Genomic DNA, 18,556 nt, shown 5'->3' with positions numbered 1-18,556 from the left:
TTCATCAATAGAATAATAATATGTAGCATACGTCTTAGTGGTAGGTTTATCCCTACTAGTACATAAGGGGGAAACGATTCACCGTATGTACCAAAATCGCAGTATTTTTTGGGACAATTTGGTTCATGGTACGTTGTGGCTGCCTACAACACTAACGATACGATGCTATATTTTAATAAGTTTATTGGTATTAGTGTTACAGCTAGCATTATTTTAAAGACCCAGTGAAAAAAAATACTGCTTAAATGTTTTATTTCAAATGGAATGATGGATCAAATCCTTACTTTTTATTTCCGGTTATGCATTAGCGGCTTTGTTTTGTAAGACATGGCGACGCCCTTGAAGGATACATGTCTCTTAAAATGTATTGTGATACGTACGATCCAACATATCTAATATCATGATGTGTATTGTTTAAAAAAAAAAGACATTGTTACCCCTACTAGTACAGGAAGTTAATACTGCAACCAAAATCACATACAAAAGATGCTAGATATATTGAAAGTCACATACCAAATCCATTGAGAAAAAATTACTATGAAATTCCAATGACAGACAGACAAGGTGACAGACAAGATGTAATGATTTTAATACTATATTTTCTTTCAGATTGCTGCTTAATCTATAAACAAACCCATTTTTTCTGAAAACATACCTCCAGATTCAGCACCAGCAACAGTTTTATCAGGTTTGATTGGTCCCTGTCAAACATAATGAAGAAGTGTTTTACATTATTTAGTTTTTTAAAGAGAAATTTATTCAGATACTGTTTTCTGCATAATCTGTTTTTATCATTTTTAATAGCGGTAGTATTTATTTTCTGAATTTTTAATTGTGTTTTGTAATTTGATGGCAATTTCCAACTTATTATCATCTTTCTAATTTTATGGTTTATATTAGAAAATTTTTATCAGTTTCCTCATTTCTTTTAAGTAAATGTATTCTGTTATCTACATTACATTGGTAGATTGTCTTCCTCTTTTAAAGTTTTGGTTATATATTGGATTTTCATGTCTTTAAATTGTCCCTCTATTTTTTATGCCAATATATATTACAACACAGAGCCTGGTTTTACCAAAAAAAATTGAATTTAGAGTTTCCCAATAGCCTGAAGTTTTCCTTAAATCTTCAATTTTTAGCAATCTGGGGAGAGATTTCAGGGAATACAAAAATTGAGCTTTTTTAAATGAAACTAGGTCTAGAAGACTCATTTTTTAATTCCATTCCATCCACGTACAAACATACTCCACATGTTCTTTTCAATCATTTTCTTCTATTTCCAGTTACTCCCCCTTATTCTATTATATTAGTATTATTTAACTATTTGGATCAATGTTAGTAGTTTTTGTAGATTGGTCAAACCACTAATTTGAAAAGGTCATCTACTGGGTTAGTCCATATAGTGAAATCAAAACAAGTTATTTAGTGGATTTAATTATTCAGTGGAAAAAGTTTTGACAAATTCGTGTGCTTCTTTACCACATAAACAATTTCCATGAAACATCATGTTTCAATTGGATTTTGAATTCAAGCGGATGAATCATTCAAAAATCAAACCTAGTATGATAAAAATGAAAATTAAACAATAAAATCAATGGATTCAATACATTAAAAGGGGGTGATAAAGGCCTTATAAAACTAGTTTAACCCCACCACAGATTTCATGTGCCTGTCCACAGTCAGGAGATGTTGAACATGCGTCTTTGTGTTGTTATATTACTTTTTAATTTGATTTTGAAGAGTTGCCATCATTCAGTTACCACGTATGTTATTTCTTCGTGGGTGGTGCCTTCCAGAGCTTACTAAAGGTGTGTTTACATTTAGTGAAGACTTTTAGGTGATCTTTGAAAGTATTTAATATTTTGTATTTAGTATTATTAGTACTATTTTGTATATGCTGGTGCATATGTTACGTAAACCATATCTGTTCTTTTTCTATGGATTGAATACATGTACAATACTGTCTTATACTGGGGGTAAGCTGAAATCTACAAAGAACTAGATATTTTACCCTCAAGTCGTAATCTAATGAAACTGTCCTCCGATGTCTGTCCAGACCATCACTCTGTGACAACCTACTACTGACATCGCTAGACACCATTGTGTTCAAAGCCTCTTGGGAAGGAATGGGTTCAAATTTGTTCTTGAATTCGGCAAATTTGTTAATTTTTTCGGAGCCTATTGCACTAAAGGAAATATCTCCCCCTCTTTTTACAGCAGGGCTCTAGAAAAGAAAGAAGACATGATTTAATAAAACCTATGAAAAATCAGCAAAACATGACATATATGTATACATTTCCTAAAAATGTGAAAATATATTCAGTAAAAACAGGTAAAATTGAGTCCAAACTGTAGGAAATTCAAGTATTTAACTATACAATTTTAGTTTACTTTACATTTATACTGTATTTCAAATATTTTCAACATTTTCTAACTCAATTCATTTTGCACGAAATAAACTAGAACCACAAGTTTTTAAACAGAATACAAACCCCATTCTCAGTCATTTTATATGAAATTCGAATGTGTGAAGACGGCATTCATAGATGTAATGAAAAAGCAAAAATTAGAACATAACAAAAGATACTGTGTTAACAGCAGTATGTACCAAACTTTACCACAACTTTAAGGTCCTAATACAATATTTCTAATTAAAATGATAATTACTCACATCTTTGGGTGATGCTCTAGGAGGTACAGCAGGGGGTGCTGAAAGACCTAAAAATAGAATTTATATACCTTTAGTACACATACTATTTATCAAGATCACATTTACAATATTACGTTTGTTGTTAGCACTAGAAGAATTTGATTCTTGTGAAAATAGTACTATACACTTAATTTCAAAGATTACATGATGTAAACTAATCTATGAAATTTGCATTTCCCAATTACATACAACACAGAACTGTGTTTTCTCAAATGTTTAAACTAAATATTAATCTTGAATACTGATTTTAGAGATATGCATACCTGTTAACCTTTGGAACAGTTCATAGGATATTCTTCTCCAGTGACACTGTCTCTAGTGGGAGATTTTTTATGTAGAAGCAAATTTTCGCAGAAAAGACAGTAATCGTAACCAAAAACTTACCACAAATCTTACATTTTTTAAGTGGAAGATTCTAATTCTTTCTTTCTTTTGTGGGAGTCTTCCCCTAATGTGGAAGGGTTGACATGTATGGATATGAGATAAATAGTATCAAACTTTATATACATTTATAAACTTTATTTCATTCAACCATTTCACAATTTTTTAAACCTGTCTAAAAATGAATTTCCAACAACATTAAAGCAATCTGTTTAAGAAGAAAATTTCCTAGATGTACATAAGATTAAAGAAAAAAATTGACACTTTCTACCAATTCAAATTTTCCTGCCAATTTTACTTGGTTGAAATTTCTGCTCTTCACTTACTGTTTAACAATGAAAAGATGATGATTTTGTTGAATTAGTGTGTTAAATAGAATATACTGAACACATTTTGCAAAAACTAAATTTCCCTTCAGCAAATTTATTACTTAACATCTTCAATGCCAAAAAGAAGTCCCTCAAATCTTCATTTGATTGAAAGTCTAGAGCAGTAATTATAGGATGTTATTTTAAAGTAGCTGTCTTTGTAAGAATCATGCAAAATCTGAAAAATGTGATACACCCCAAAAAAGGCTACATATTTTTATTTTTGTAATTAAATTGTTTTATGGGCAAATACTGTGAAATGTGTAATTATTTTTTCAAATCTGCCTGCTCTTAGAAGATAATCAACATTGAAAATCCAATAGATTCTATTGTATTTGAGTGTCATTTACAGAGTTATCTCCCTTAATTTTCAAATCTATTTTTTATCTCCTAAGAACACAGGTTATATGAAAAACTGAATGTTAGTTTCTGTTTACAATGGCAATTCAAACAAAATATCAAAAATAAAAATATGTAGGCTTTTTACCCATGAATCACATTTTGCATGACTCTTAGCTGGAGTGCTACTTAAGTTCAATAATTGCCTGAAAAATATTTACTGATTTTGAAACAAATTTAAATAGATATATAAGAAATTATAGGAAAGTTCTGGACATATCATGTCATATTACATAAACAGGTGACATAAGGTATTTTGATCCTCAAGGATCAAAAACCCAAAATTGCATGTCAATGCTTGTTTTTTTTTTTCAGAACTGTACACTACTCAAATTTTTCTTACTGTAATTTCAATGTTGCTACTTTTTTGCAAATTCTGTCAAGTGAATATATTTGGGGGTATCAATTTTCTTGGTTTCAAAAAATGATAAGCCTTGTTTAGTGTTAAAAATCAATTTGGTGGGTATTGTTTTTCACATTTTTATGACAACTGCAAAAAACAAAAATTAGTACACCAAAATTATAAATACCTTTACTGTATCTTACCAAAGTGAGACAGAAAAATTGTTTTTTATATTACCTTGGAACAGTGAACAAATTGAAACCATAGACCTGTAATTTAAGAGATTTGCAACTAACTGAAATCTCACATTATCATACAGTGGAGAACGAGATCTCGTACTTACTTTTGACAATGACAACTTGACTTGAAATGATCACAACCAAAAAAGTATTACAAATATTGTAATAAAACCTTCAGTTTTTATTAACACCCTCCCCTTCCCCAGATTTTTACGAAAATGATACTAATTAAAAATAAAATTCATTATTTTCACATTAACCTATCAACTTTTTTGTTTTTAAAGATAATTTAATAAAATCTTCAGTTTCCCATTTTTATGTTTCCTGGGCATCTGCTACAATTTATTTCAGATCATTTCATCAAAAGGGGAAAAAATAGTTTAATGAATAAGTGGAAAGGCCAGAGAATCCCGTTCTATGCCACCTGATAATTTTATCAATAAACAGGCTAATTAACAAGTTTCTTATCTCTTAAATTATAGGTTTCTGTTGAAACTTAGACAAATAGTTGCATGACCGTTTGTTAGACTTACCATGGAGATCTACAGAGAGACTACGATTATGTTGTTGTTGGGGTGGTCGAGGGGGAGGGGCAGGAGGTTCCTCTGTACCTTCATGACTAGACGCTTGAACTGGAATTAATAAGCCTGTTACTGCACCTGGAACTATATTCATGCACATTTCATTAAATAATTATTACATTTTACATTCCATCAATGGCTCATCTACATCAGATTTTAAGAAAGTGACAAAATGGGAGAATAAATATGCAGTAAAAAAAACAAATATTATAATTAAATCTGGACTTCATTGGTTTTCCTATTTAAATCAGAAAGATTCATGTCTGAATATAAATGACTATATACTAATCGGATAATAAATCAGAAGGAGTTAATAACCAAAATATGATATTGAATGCTGAAGAATTTCAAGCTTTCAGGAGTGTTCTCAACACAAATGATTATTAACAATAACCAATTGGTTACAGATCTCTCAATAGTTTATTGTTATTTACGGATAAAATTCAAATCAGCGAATTTATATTCCAAAATCATCAGTGTCATCAAATATAGTTTACACATGAGAAAAGTTCTGTTATGTCTTAGCAGGAGAAGTCCATGAGTGAAATTACAAAATTCATTTCACATGTGATTCATCCAAATTTATTACAGAGGGAGAACACTCAATAGTCCACTGCTATCTAAAAAATAATTCTTTCTAAATTTCCTTCCTAGCATTGCCCTGATTCTTTTCAGCTTTAACCTTTTCTCTCCTCTACATAATTTAAATAAAAGAACAGCGTTCCAATGTCCCCCACGAAAAAAAAAGAGTGGAAAACTTAAAATCACTGAAATTTTCTAAATCCAAGGGCTGTAACTTCCATAAAAATCATTCAACTGTAACCAAAATTGAACTAAATCTGTAACTTCTCATAGTAAGACTTCATACATAATATAATATCAATTGTGAAAACATTACAAAAAAAACAAAAAATGCAGAAAACTGTAAATTCACTGAAATTTTCTAAGTCCAAGGGCCATAACTTCTGTAAAAATCAATCAACTGTAACCAAAGTTAAACTCAATCTGTAACTCTTCAAAATAAGGCCACATACCAAAAATAAACTTATTCAAAAGCATAACAAAAAAATGCGGAAAACACGGATGGATGGACAGACGGATAGATGGACGGACGCAAGGCATTTCCATGTCTCCCTCTCAACATGTCATGGGGACAAAAAAATAAATACTAAAACATGATACAGTATTACTGCATTGTGTGCCTACTTTTCAGGAAAGTCAGCAGAATTCAACACAAAAGAACAAAATTGATATAAATAAAACATACATGCCCCACGTTCCTAAATTTCAGCCTGCCTTAGACCATGCTTAATATACGTGTTTTAACAAAAAGCCTTTTTTATGTTCCTAGATTAGCCATGCAATTTATATCATGCACAAAAGAACTTTCTGTAAGGTTTGTTCACCATTTGAAAAAAAAATTAAGGTTTTGTACTTTCCAAGGTTTACATTACAGTGTATATTTAATAAAATGCATTGAAAAGTAATGGACATCATACAATTCATTATGATATGGTTGTAAAAAGAAACTGACAAAACAGACAAAATATAAGATAAGATACAGATTTTACTACAATAGCCCAAAAAGATGTCTGATTGTTGACCTTTCATAGCACTCATTAACCCATATTAAACACTTCATTATGATTATCTTTTGGTATTTGTATATACCTGGTGCTGGTATATTGGGCGGATTAGGAGAAGGACTGGTTTCCTTAGGTTCTGGTGGACCCGGTGAAGACTGTTCTGGTACTGAGGTATCTACTAATGGGGCAGGTTCTGTAAACAAAAGCAGTGAGGATGCATACAAGCAAATTCATACAGCTGTGAAGGTACCTTAGAGGGACACTCTTTTCAATAAAAATTCTAAATAAATCCTTTGGGTTCTACTATACTAGGATATTTTGTCCAACATTTAAAAAAAGGAAATTTATAAGGGCTGTTCCAATAAAAAAATATGTGGTAAAGGTGAAACACTTTAAAAATTTAAACATGGGTAGTTGTCAAAAATTTTACAAGATGACTTATAATTGCTTCTACATGTGAGTCTCCTGAATTAGAGGACAAATGGTAATGTTTACCAATTTTGCCTATGACCTTAGAAGCATTGAGAGCATGATTTCAATCTGATAGAAAATTGTACACCAAGTAAGGATCTTTACTAGTTTAGTAACTTTAACAAAAATAATTTTTTTACAGTCCAATTCAGAGTTTGTTAGATTATAAAGACAATAAATCCTAGTTAATGTTAAACTGCAAAGTCATGATTATCAAAAAAAAATAATATCAACATATTAAATTTTGCCCTCTTACAGCATTTGTACAGGTTACACTTGCTTCATATTATTCTAATGGAACAACCCTAAGAAAAGAACTCTGTTCATCATTCTAAAATTCAGAGATTTACAGTGAATCAAAAGCATAACTCACTGTGCAAGTTCTATAATAGTATCATTATCAAGGCTAAAATTCTTAAAACAATAGAAAATTTAAAATTTCCCTCTAAATGATTATGTTCGAACTTTGATGCCCACAATAAAAGTATACATTCACAGTTTGAACCAGTGATACCATATAACAAAGCACAGCCATGCTAAATATTGTATCCTTAAGTTACCATATATTATCTACATGGATAAAACTAAAGTACTATTGTGTCTCAGACAATTCAGTGAAGATTGAACATTCTTAAATAAGAACTAAATTTAATGAGAAATAATCCACTATAATTAGTCATATTTGTTGTCATATTTCTTACATCAAATAAAACGAGTTACAACCATTATAAATTATTTCCACTTATGTGAATTAATACATGAACATTCCAAACTTCACGCAGTATATAGTAAATTCAATCTATAAGAACTCATCTTCATCACAATCACCTAATACTGGTGGAATGGGGTACCCCTGGCGTGTTACATGCTGGGGTTGTCAGGCTATAATATGAAATGACCGTAAACCATAGTGGTGCACCATGTTGGGAACGATGCCACGTTCCTCGCACGTTAAAGAACCCTGCTGTGGTGTTCGATAGGAGTAGGAACCTTTGCGCTCCGCCACAGGAGGCTAAATTGCCCGATCTTACCCATCCCCCCTTTTTCCAGTGGCAATCAAAATTTGTCGACCCTATTATCCTTGTGTCCCATCCTTTTTTTTCATTTCATGTTCATTATATCATCCATTTCATGTTCATTGTCTGAATATAGCTGGAATATTGCTGCTCGGACGTTAAACCCCAACAAACAAACAAACAATCAATCACCTAATATCAAGCCATATCTCTATATAAATACAATGCTTCACTAAAATCAACTGCATGCAAACTACATAATGCAAAGGCAAAAGCTGAAAGGTCAGAGGTGTAAAAACTGGTAGCTCCTACAGGTCTGATAGTTGAAAGTCAGAGATTTTAAAATGGTGGTACCTACTGGTTTGGGAGTCTAAAGTCAGAGGTTTTAAAATGGTGGCACCTACTGGTTTGGGAGTTGAAAGTCAGAGGTTTTAAAATGGTAGTACCTACTGGTTTGGGAGTTGAAAGTCAGAGGTTTTAAAATGGTGGCTCCTACTGGTATGGGAGTTGAAAGGCCAGAGGCGTAAAAGTGGCACCTACAGACCTTTACCTTCTATGATAAATTGATATAAAATTTTAAATGAATGCAAACATTTATTTTTCTATCTTATTTCCCTGCTAAATTTGAACATTGACCAAAAACATTACTATTGGAGGTTTTCAACAAGAACAAAAACCTTTTTATGTTTATTTTATTAAAGAAGATTTTTCACACATACTTGTAACAGTGATTTACATTTATCACTTTATTATGAAGGCACATCCTTAAGAACATACAGGTACATATATCAAACTTACTCACATTTATATTTCCACTATAATTAGTCATATTTGTTGTATTTATTATTTTGGAATTTGTTTCAATATATAAGTACTTGATGTCCTTAAATCTTAAACTTTAATCTGAGAAGTATCCAGCAAGATGATCACATTATTCAATTTACTTATCGTAACTGTATATTAAGGAGAAATTTGTAAATAAGGAAGATATCAAATCACATGATGTAAGTAGATAAAATGAATCAAACACTTAGAATAACATATTTTTTAAAATTTTTAATATGAACAAATAGACAAGTGTTTACTTTTTTGTCAAAGGGATCTAAGGAGTGGGGTTAAATTACTTCACAGAGTAAACAAGTGGCAGTTCATACTGCAATAACATTATCACAGTGCAATGAAAGTCATTTCAATAACTGGTTAAACATGCTGAGCACAATATCCTCAGTAATTACTATACATGTATTAGAGATGGATCCAGTTTTTTTCCCAGTTAATAATGAAAAATGTTAAGGACATATTTGTGAATGTGAAAAATCAAGACCTCAGGATCTGAAAGAAAAGGGGTGTATGCCCAGCACTACGTCCGATGAATCAATGCATTTAAAATTAATAGCTAAAGCTTTAAGTTTCAAGATAGCAGGATAGAATAAAATTTAAGGTGTTTTCTTTCAAACAAATGTCTGCATAAAGAGCAGTTTCTATGATTTTATTTTACATCTTTATATCAACAGGTGAAATCAAGTAAAAATGCTGTCAATTTTGGTAACTGAACTTTGATGTTAGTGTTGAATCCTATTTTTCTTGAGAAACACAATACTTTTTGTTAATACTCTAGCAAAATCTGTAAAAATGATCAATGCAGAAAACAGAGACCAATTCAGTATCTAAACTATTGCTAATACTCAAAATGAACTCTCATATTTATGAATAAAAATATTAATTCAATCAACTTTAATCTCCCAGTATGAATATAAAAAAAAATATATTTTTCTCTTCATCTTTTGTTGTACCCTTTTGACATTGACACCCTAAAGGGAAAATTCAACCCCTTATTCAGGAGTTTGCCAAACTTTATCACCCATAATACATTTGAGATTCTGAATTGGTTTGTTAGTAAAGCATGCTGTTAGCCTCTACCTGAGTATGCCCTAACCCTTTCCCTACCATCTTTCTTCATAGTTTCTGGGGATACCCTCATAGCAACAGGGTGTACGATTACTGCTTCCTGGAAACAAATATAAACATATTAACATAAAGGCCTAAAAAAGTAGTTCGTAAATTAAAAAGTAAGTAAGAATTACCCAAAATTTTTGTGAAATATTGCAGTTTCCATGGAATTACATAATTAAAATTGTAAAATATTAATTCAAATCATGTTTATCTTCAGTCACAAAAAACTTATAATGACTTTAGGAAGAACTGCAATAGACCAAAAAAGTTAGATTGTGCAAAAAAAAAAAAAGCTTAACCAAGCTCAGCATGATATGACTGCAGTGGTACAACCCTGCAAAGTTGGGGCAAGTGTGGACACAATATTAATTTTTGACACACTTGAGCATAGGGACTTACAATTCATCATGGACACAACAAATGGTTTAGACACTATTGCACAAAATTTTAAATTCAATTAAAAATGTTCAAAATCAGATCAAAAAATAAAACAGTTGATTTTTTGGGGTGTGGCCACTTTGACCCCTTATAACTCAAAAACCATAAGAGATATCTGATATCTGATTGAAACACACAGGCAGGGATTTTCATGTCAAAATTTTTTTTCTTAAAATTATACCAAAAATAAAAAAGCTGAATTTTTTTGGCGTTGCCCAACTTTGACCCCCTATAACTTGAAGAAAGTCAAAAACACCTAAAAGCTGCTGATACATTTGTTTACCTGAATTAAATAAAAAAGAACAATTAAAATCAGGGGAAAAAAAAACAAACATTCTACATGGATTTCAATAAAACACATATTTTTACCCTTTTTTGGCACCTTCTTCTAAAACAATAGGGGTCACCAAGTCAAAATTAAACAGGAACCTTCCTTTAGTGGTGAATAAAATCATAACAGAATTTCAGAACAATTGGTCAACCACAACTTAATTTATCACATGTATATACATATGAAAGTGACAATGACAACAAAAAACTACAGCCCCATACCAATATACAATATAAAAAGTGACACATATTTGACACACAATTTTCTTCTTGCTTCTGCAAAATCTACCAGATTTAGGGTAAATAAAGATGTTCTTCAATGAATTAGTTTTTAAATAGATTTAAGAAACTGTTAATAAAACCTCTCACACACTTGCAGTTTCACATCAATTCAAACTTGAACTTCTACCTAAAGAAACATAGGTGAGGGTAAACACAGTTGAAATATTTAAATTTGATACTATGATTTATAAAATGACAGTTACCTGCTTCACCTCTTTGCTGGTGTAACTATTCACCATGATATTTTTAGAATCAAATTTTTAAGCACCTATTATTAGAAATTTGGAATTATTGCTAAGAAATATGAAAGAACTATAACTGCAATAAAAAATGCATACAACATTCCTGGAATTTATATTCTACATTCACTTACAGGATCTGATGGGACTGGTTTAGAGAAATCAAACTGAACTGGAGGCTGGTTGGGTGAAGACACATCACTTGGTACTTGGGGAGACTCTTGAATCAATGATGGGGCCCACTGGGCTGACTGTTGTGGGGAAACTGATGGTTGGGGAGTGACACGCTTAATTGTACTCCCTTTAGGAAGATCTGTGTTAAATGGTTCTTCTGCAAAGAAAATTTAAAAAGAAGTGAAGGTATCATTAAAATATGAATATTTACACACAACTCTTAATCACTCTTTCAGAGCTGAATACTTCTTCATTTAATAAGAAAATATTGTTTACATTACAATGGGCTGTATCATATAAGTCTACACCTTTTCTGTTAACATCTTGTTTTAAACATTTTAAACTTGAAACTGATGAAGATAATTTCATAATACTAATAAAATTTTGAATTCAGCATACATTGTTTTCTAATTCTAAATGAAATGATAACATTACATTTTTTGTCACTCAAAAACAGCAGTTATTTTTTTTCTTTTACAAATTTTGGAAAAGCGATGAAAAATTGGAAAATTTTGACAAACTTTTCTTTCAGGTCAACCTTTGACGTAATGGACTGCTTTGTTTAGAAGCTGTTGCACTCGTCAATTTTATGTATAAAACGTGTAAATCCAATATGTTTGTATAGCAAATTATTGACTTATTATACTAAATAAAGTTTGTAAACTATGTCTTATTATTATATTGTATTTGTATGTGTGCGCTTAGCAATTATCAATCATGTGCACCATGTTAATGATCTTGCCTAACTCAATCACCAATTAAGAGTAATTTCCTTTTATTTGGTAAATGATAGTGGTGTTAATTGGTAGAGCATCTCCTGGTGTTTGCACTGCCATACACATCAGACATTTGTGTATTGAGTTGTATAATCGGTGTTAAAAATAATTAAAGATAATATGGGGCAATGTGCAGAGAGTTAGTGGAGCTATTTTTAGATTATACTGAAATGGGACTTGGCTTATTCTTTTTTTTTGTTTTTTTGTTTTGATCTTTTTTGTACCATCAAGTCAAGAATCTTTTTGAAAATATTAAGTGGGTCTTAGAAATGTCCTTTTCATCAACATATGGAAAGAAATGTTTTTACCACAATTTTTTAAACATTTCAACCCTTCCCATCCCTCAGTAAACATACTGACCAGTCATTGCTCGAAATCTTAAATAAATTGGTAAACAACTATCTCTGTTGACCATGCAGAAACAGTAAATGTTTTTGCAGACAATTGATGTGTGAAGCCATACTTTTAGCTCAAAATGGAAAAATGTGACAGTTGTATTTGTGGCATATCAAGACGCTACTTATTTATCCTTTGTGTTTTTACTGAAAATAAACTTACCTTTTGTACATCCCTGCAGAAATTCTAAATGACGAAAAATTAGGGAATTTAAAACTAAAACAAAAAACAAAAAAAAACGAAGTGACGAAAAGTTAGGGTGACAAATAATAAGAGTCAAAACGGTAAGTCATTTAGATTGCCATTTCTCCTCTTTTGGGGAAGTGACTAACTATGCATGCATCTTCTCTAAACAGTTGGTTGTCCTTCACTTTCTAAGAACCCTTTCTTGCTATTTCATAGTATCTGCAGTATTCAAGAATGAAATTTATTTTAAATTCAAACTATTCCTTGACTCTTGATTTTACTATCTTGAGCAGAGATATAACTTTAACTCCCTCTACCTGAAGAAGAATCTATCTACATATCAAAGAATGTCCATCATAGTTACCATCAGTAAATGCTGTATATGGCATTAGAGAGAGAGGTAGTCGCTCTGGTAATTCTACTTCATGTCTCCGTAAGACTACCAGATGCATAGCAATACAGAACTCCTCTAATGAAAGGGCTCCATCTTTGTTAATATCTGCCAAATTCCTGTGTAATGGAAAGGAAAAGAGTTTGAAAAGCAAACACTATTACACATTCACATACTTACGAAGCCTTTCTAAAGACTGATGCCCAGTTCAGTACTTTCCAGAAGGAGGGACAATGCACCAGAGTTTAAATGAAACTGCCGTAGTTTTACTTGGTTCAATTTTTGACTCGTCTAAATGTTGAAATCGAATGACAAATTTTAAAACTTTATCAATCAACGTTCACCTTAGCAAAAATATGGAATACATATGTATGCAAGTTGAATGCAGAATATACACACCTTTTAACAGGATGAGATGACATGCACAATGTTCCTTTGACAGACATACATATCATTTTATATTTGAACTAAGTACATATATAATAGTCATTAGTTTCTATTGATAGCAATTTAAACTAGAGGCTCAAAAGAGCCTGAATCACTCACCTGGAGAACTTGAAATAATGTGGTCATATCATTGGACCATTTAAAGCTTAAAAGGCCTCTGGTGGCCATCTTGTTTAATCAAGCAGAACCAAAATTTTATCAGATATTTAAGTTGTCCTTTTATTATTTTGGTCACCATTGGTTCAGTAAAAGCAGAGATATAGGCCGAAATGTTTTTCCCCATTAAGGTTTCAATGGCAACATTGAGTTGTCACAACCACCCCTTGAGCCACACAAAAAGTGGGACGTTTATAGATGGCATTGAAGTCATCATCCCTATCAAGTTTCAAAACATTTGCACATGTGGTTTCAGTGAAGTTGCTCTTTGAAAATTGGCCAATCTGAAGCCCAAATGGCCATCTTGTTTAATCAAGTAGAACCAAAAATGGATCTTTTGTAAAGGTTACATCATTTCTGCCAAGTATGGTTAAAATTGATCAAGAAGTTTTAATGTAGTTGAGCAAAATGTGGACTGTTTAAGAATGATAGACGCAAAGTGATGGCATAAGCTCAGTAGAACCTTCGGTCCAGATGAGTTAAAAAGAAAACAAGAATCTTACGTACATTAAGTACCTTATTATGGATTGTCTCAATAAGCAAAAAAAGCATGCCGACATTTATTTGCAATCAATTATTTCTATGGTGTCTGTTCCAACAATAACCTACCATATCTGTGAGAGTTCTCGAACAGGTAATTTGGATTTTTCGAAAAATTCTTTAGCAACACTTCCTACAACAGCCAAGACAAATATACAGTTAATTTTCATGTTTCTTATTTGTGGAATATGTTTATTCTCTAAAATATTTATTTCATGCTTGCAGCTACCTTATACAACATGTACGATAAATACATGGAAACAACAACAAACAAGTTAACACAAGATTGATGCCCAGCTCAGTACTTTTTAGGGGTGACCAGATGCACCACAGTTTCTGTGAAACTGTAATATTTTTGTTTGGTTTGATTATCAAATCATCTAACCCATTTGGCCTCACTATGGATTGTCTCAACATGCTTTATTTCTATCAACCATTCCAAAATTTATGTTACAAAGGTGAGATTTGTAAAAACAATTTTATGTGTAAGCAAGTATGATAGAGTAATCAAGGGAAATAACCAAGGCTGTGTACATATACAATGTTTAATGAGTATTGGATCTTCTAAGAATTGAGCATTAAATGAAATCTCAACTTGATGATTGATGAATAATAAATCCTACAGAAGTCAGAAGAATGGTTGCAAACACAGACCATGAATCAAGTTTTGTAGACATGGCATAAAAACATATCCATTAATTGATTGTATAAAAGAGGGACATGAAGAATCTAACATTAATGTGAGTGCTAGAAATCTCAGATTCTGAGGCTCTGTCCCTTTAGAGATCCTTGAACTCTTAGCCCAGGGTGTTTTATATTTATTAGTCTTGCAATTTATGGTGGTGTTTGATTCTTTTAATTACCTTTGAAAATGATTTTTTTATCAGAACGCAATTTCAGAAGGCTCTGCTTGCCTAAACTCTTTTGTTTTTACAAAACATCATAAACATTTTTATATGGTGATGTCACAGACATCACATGGATAAAAAAAAAGAATCCTTGTCTCAAATGTGAGAGAAAAATTTCTTTAATGTAGAATTTTACCAATTATGACACCACTGAGATCAGGTTGCATTGTCTGGAACTGTTTGATGTAATATTCCTTTTGTTCTTCTGTAATTGAGAAAACATCATCAACACTTTCTGGATCAGAACTAATGGATGATGAATCAAAACCTGGAGGTTCAAGGTTATATTTCTTTGGACCTGTTCCAAGTAAACCTGGAAGAAATGAAGTAATAACATTGAAACAAAACTAAATCATAGCATCAAATTTAGTAACCCAATACATTATTTTATAAAACATGCTTCAACAGTGAGAAAATGTGAAATCTGAAAAAAAAATTTGATATTGGTAGTAACATATCAGTAATCTTCTTTGTAGAATTAACAAAACCATCTGTGAAAAGCTCAAAAAAAGAATCTTCGTACATGTACATAGGTATATGTTGCTAAAATTTTATTAAAATGCAATGAAGAGTTGTTCTTACAAGATATATACACAAATGGACAGATAGACAGAGATTGGGTCACATGATTCCTATAGTCCCCCAAAAAAGACAATGCTTGTTGGGGTATAAAAATTTTGTAACAATTGACATACCATGGCTTTCTTCATCCTCAAATGATGCCCAGCCAACATCATGTGTAGAATTAATTGAGTTATAACTGCCATGATGTGGTGCTGTCCCCTGTTGAGGCTGCTTCTGTGGATTAGCCTGATTTGTGACAGACACTGTGGGAACATTCTGAGGATGTGCAGGGGGTGAAGAGGGAGGTGGAGGGGATGTCTTTGATGTTGGAGATTTAGGATTCATTGGAGATTCATTTCTGGCATTTGTCTGCAAAACAATACATTCAAACAATATTACACAATGTTTTAAAACAAACAAACAAACAAAAAAAAAAACCTAAAAAACTTAAGATTGAAATTAATTTAATTCCTAATCGTGATTTGAAAAACACAAAGTTCATACAACTTACGTTATCATTATGTATTTACAGGCTTTCTAAACAATGTTTGTAGATTTTCAATAACTGCTAAATCAAGAGAAAAATAAAAAGCTTTCCGGAGCACAGCATGATATAACCCTGAACAGTTGGGGCAAGTCTGGACAAAATATTAGTTTTTGACACACTTAAGCACAGAGACTTACAATTTATTACAGACACAACAACTGGTTTGGACACTATATTGAACAAAATTTGAAATTCAAATAAATTTTAAAATCAGACCAATAATTAAAAACGCTTTTTTGGGGGGTTATGGCCCCTCTGACATCTTATAACCTGAAAACCATAAGCGATATCTGAAATCTGATTGAAAATGCAGGCAGTGATTTTCATAAGGAATCCAATATGAAAGAAAATTCAAATCATACCAAAAATATGAAAGTCTTATTTTAGCAGTGTGGCCTTTTTGACCCCTTACAACTCAAAAGCCTTAAAGAAACATATGAAATCTGATTTAAAAAGGCAGGCAAGGATTTTCAAAAGGAATCCAATTAAAAATTTTTTTGAAAACACCAAAATTAAGAAATTAGAATGTGGCCCCTTTGACCCCTTATAACTCGAAAACAGTCCAAAACACATCAACTCTGCTAATATATTTGTATACCAAAATTAAATAAGGAACACAATAAAAAAGGAATAATCAAAATCGGAAGAAAACCAAATACTACAAATGGGTTTTAATAAAACACATATTTTTACCCTTTTTGGCTCCTTATTTTAAAATTGTAGGGGCCACAAACTTCAAATTAAATAGGAACCTTTCTTTGGTAGTTAAATCAGATCAAAATTCCATTACAACTGGTCAATCATAACTTAAGTTATTGCATGGACGACAACTACAGCGCCATACCAATACACCATCGCAAATTTTTTGTGGTCGTATAAAAAATGAAGAAAAGCCAAATTATTTCTCATACATGTAGATATTAAAATTAAATATTAATTATTTATTAGTATTGCTAATATTTCTTGTAAACTACAGTACATCGCTAAGTCATGTTTCATGCCATCTTTTCGGTATTCAGAAATTTTCAACAACCATGTGACATGTAAGTGAAAATAACAAACACAAGAAGCTATACAGGAAATACAAATTTTATTAAAGATAGTTTAGTTGTAAGGCATAATAAAAACAAAACTGCAAATATTCATTTATTTCATCACTTTATAAGCATACACAACAATAACAAATATGACATATAGGTCGACTTTAACAATACACAAGTATGGCGCCGATCTGACTGTTAAAGGTAGATGTCATTTTCGTGTCAATACCTTGATTCTCCTACTAGAATTTTTAACCCTCGGCCAAAATCTCGCTTATAAGTCACAACCCCTCTTAGCAACTCAAAATTTACTACAATAAACTGACTTATACGCAAGTATATATGGTATGTTTGATAAAAAATATGTTTTACCTGATTTTGAGGTTGTTGTGTTGGTAAGGGCTCTCGATCCACAAGGTTTCTCTGTTGACCAGAATCTCGCCGAGCATGTGTTTTCCTTGTGGCAGGGGGAGGGGGAAGTTGACCAGCTGGTGGATGCTGTTGTAATGGCACAGCTTGACCAGATCTATAAACAAAAAATGAAAACTTTATGAAAATAAACAAAGAAAATTGCAGTCAGCATTTTTAATATGAATTCAAAAAATCTATTTCAAGTAAAACAAGGTAGTGGCAATTCTTAATAGTGATTTTCTTTAGAATTAACAATACAGTGAAACCTGCCTTTGCTGGACTGTAAAATTACTCACTTTAGACGTTTGTTTGGTTTACCAAGGTTCAAAGTACAAACTGATATGAAAAGACTTCATAAAGTGTCTGGTTTAGACAGATTCTTGCTTTTTTCAGGGTTCGTTTAAATAGGTTTACGTGTGTTTTGAAGTGATTAGACCTGATGTTTTCAATTGAACTCTATTTTTATACAGATTTGGTCAGGATTGGACTGTCAACATTTCATGAGCATTTACTTGTATTTATCACAAATCTGTCAACTATTTAATTCAAATTATTAATTTAGAGAAACATGTTTAAAATAATGCTTTCTGAGGACCTTAATATGCAAAGAAAAGTTTTGTACATGTATAATTATACTGTGAGTAATTGTAGCACATTTATTTCCCTACACTGAAAAGTAGGTTT

At 31.7% G+C, this 18,556-nt stretch overlaps 1 protein-coding gene across 5 annotated transcripts in view; it reads right to left on the bottom strand.

Moving 5' to 3' along the window:
• The window catches only part of LOC148613497 (ralBP1-associated Eps domain-containing protein 1-like), a 54,957-nt gene that overhangs the window by 9,491 nt on the left and 26,910 nt on the right, over positions 1 to 18,556 (bottom strand). Inside the window, exons 5-17 of one of the 5 annotated variants that reach the window (XM_088586814.1) lie at positions 17,834 to 17,987; positions 16,006 to 16,243; positions 15,447 to 15,623; positions 14,472 to 14,535; positions 13,233 to 13,378; positions 12,845 to 12,868; positions 11,471 to 11,667; positions 10,015 to 10,102; positions 6,693 to 6,800; positions 4,974 to 5,105; positions 2,672 to 2,718; positions 2,012 to 2,224; positions 656 to 701 (exon numbers count right to left, since the gene is read on the bottom strand). In XM_088586814.1, the coding sequence (XP_088442940.1) occupies positions 656 to 701; positions 2,012 to 2,224; positions 2,672 to 2,718; positions 4,974 to 5,105; positions 6,693 to 6,800; positions 10,015 to 10,102; positions 11,471 to 11,667; positions 12,845 to 12,868; positions 13,233 to 13,378; positions 14,472 to 14,535; positions 15,447 to 15,623; positions 16,006 to 16,243; positions 17,834 to 17,987 (1,634 nt within the window). The remainder of the gene's footprint in view (positions 1 to 655; positions 702 to 2,011; positions 2,225 to 2,671; positions 2,719 to 4,973; positions 5,106 to 6,692; positions 6,801 to 10,014; positions 10,103 to 11,470; positions 11,668 to 12,844; positions 12,869 to 13,232; positions 13,379 to 14,471; positions 14,536 to 15,446; positions 15,624 to 16,005; positions 16,244 to 17,833; positions 17,988 to 18,556) is intronic. The other 4 variants (XM_088586817.1, XM_088586818.1, XM_088586819.1 and 1 more) reach the window with 4 other exon arrangements.

Source organism: Perna viridis, chromosome 6 (genome assembly GCF_037379345.1).
Source record: "Perna viridis isolate PV_CMFRI_1.1 ecotype Kerala chromosome 6, ASM3737934v1, whole genome shotgun sequence".
In the NCBI taxonomy this organism is placed as follows: domain Eukaryota; kingdom Metazoa; phylum Mollusca; class Bivalvia; order Mytilida; family Mytilidae; genus Perna; species Perna viridis.
This window is presented reverse-complemented; position numbering and strand designations above follow the sequence as displayed.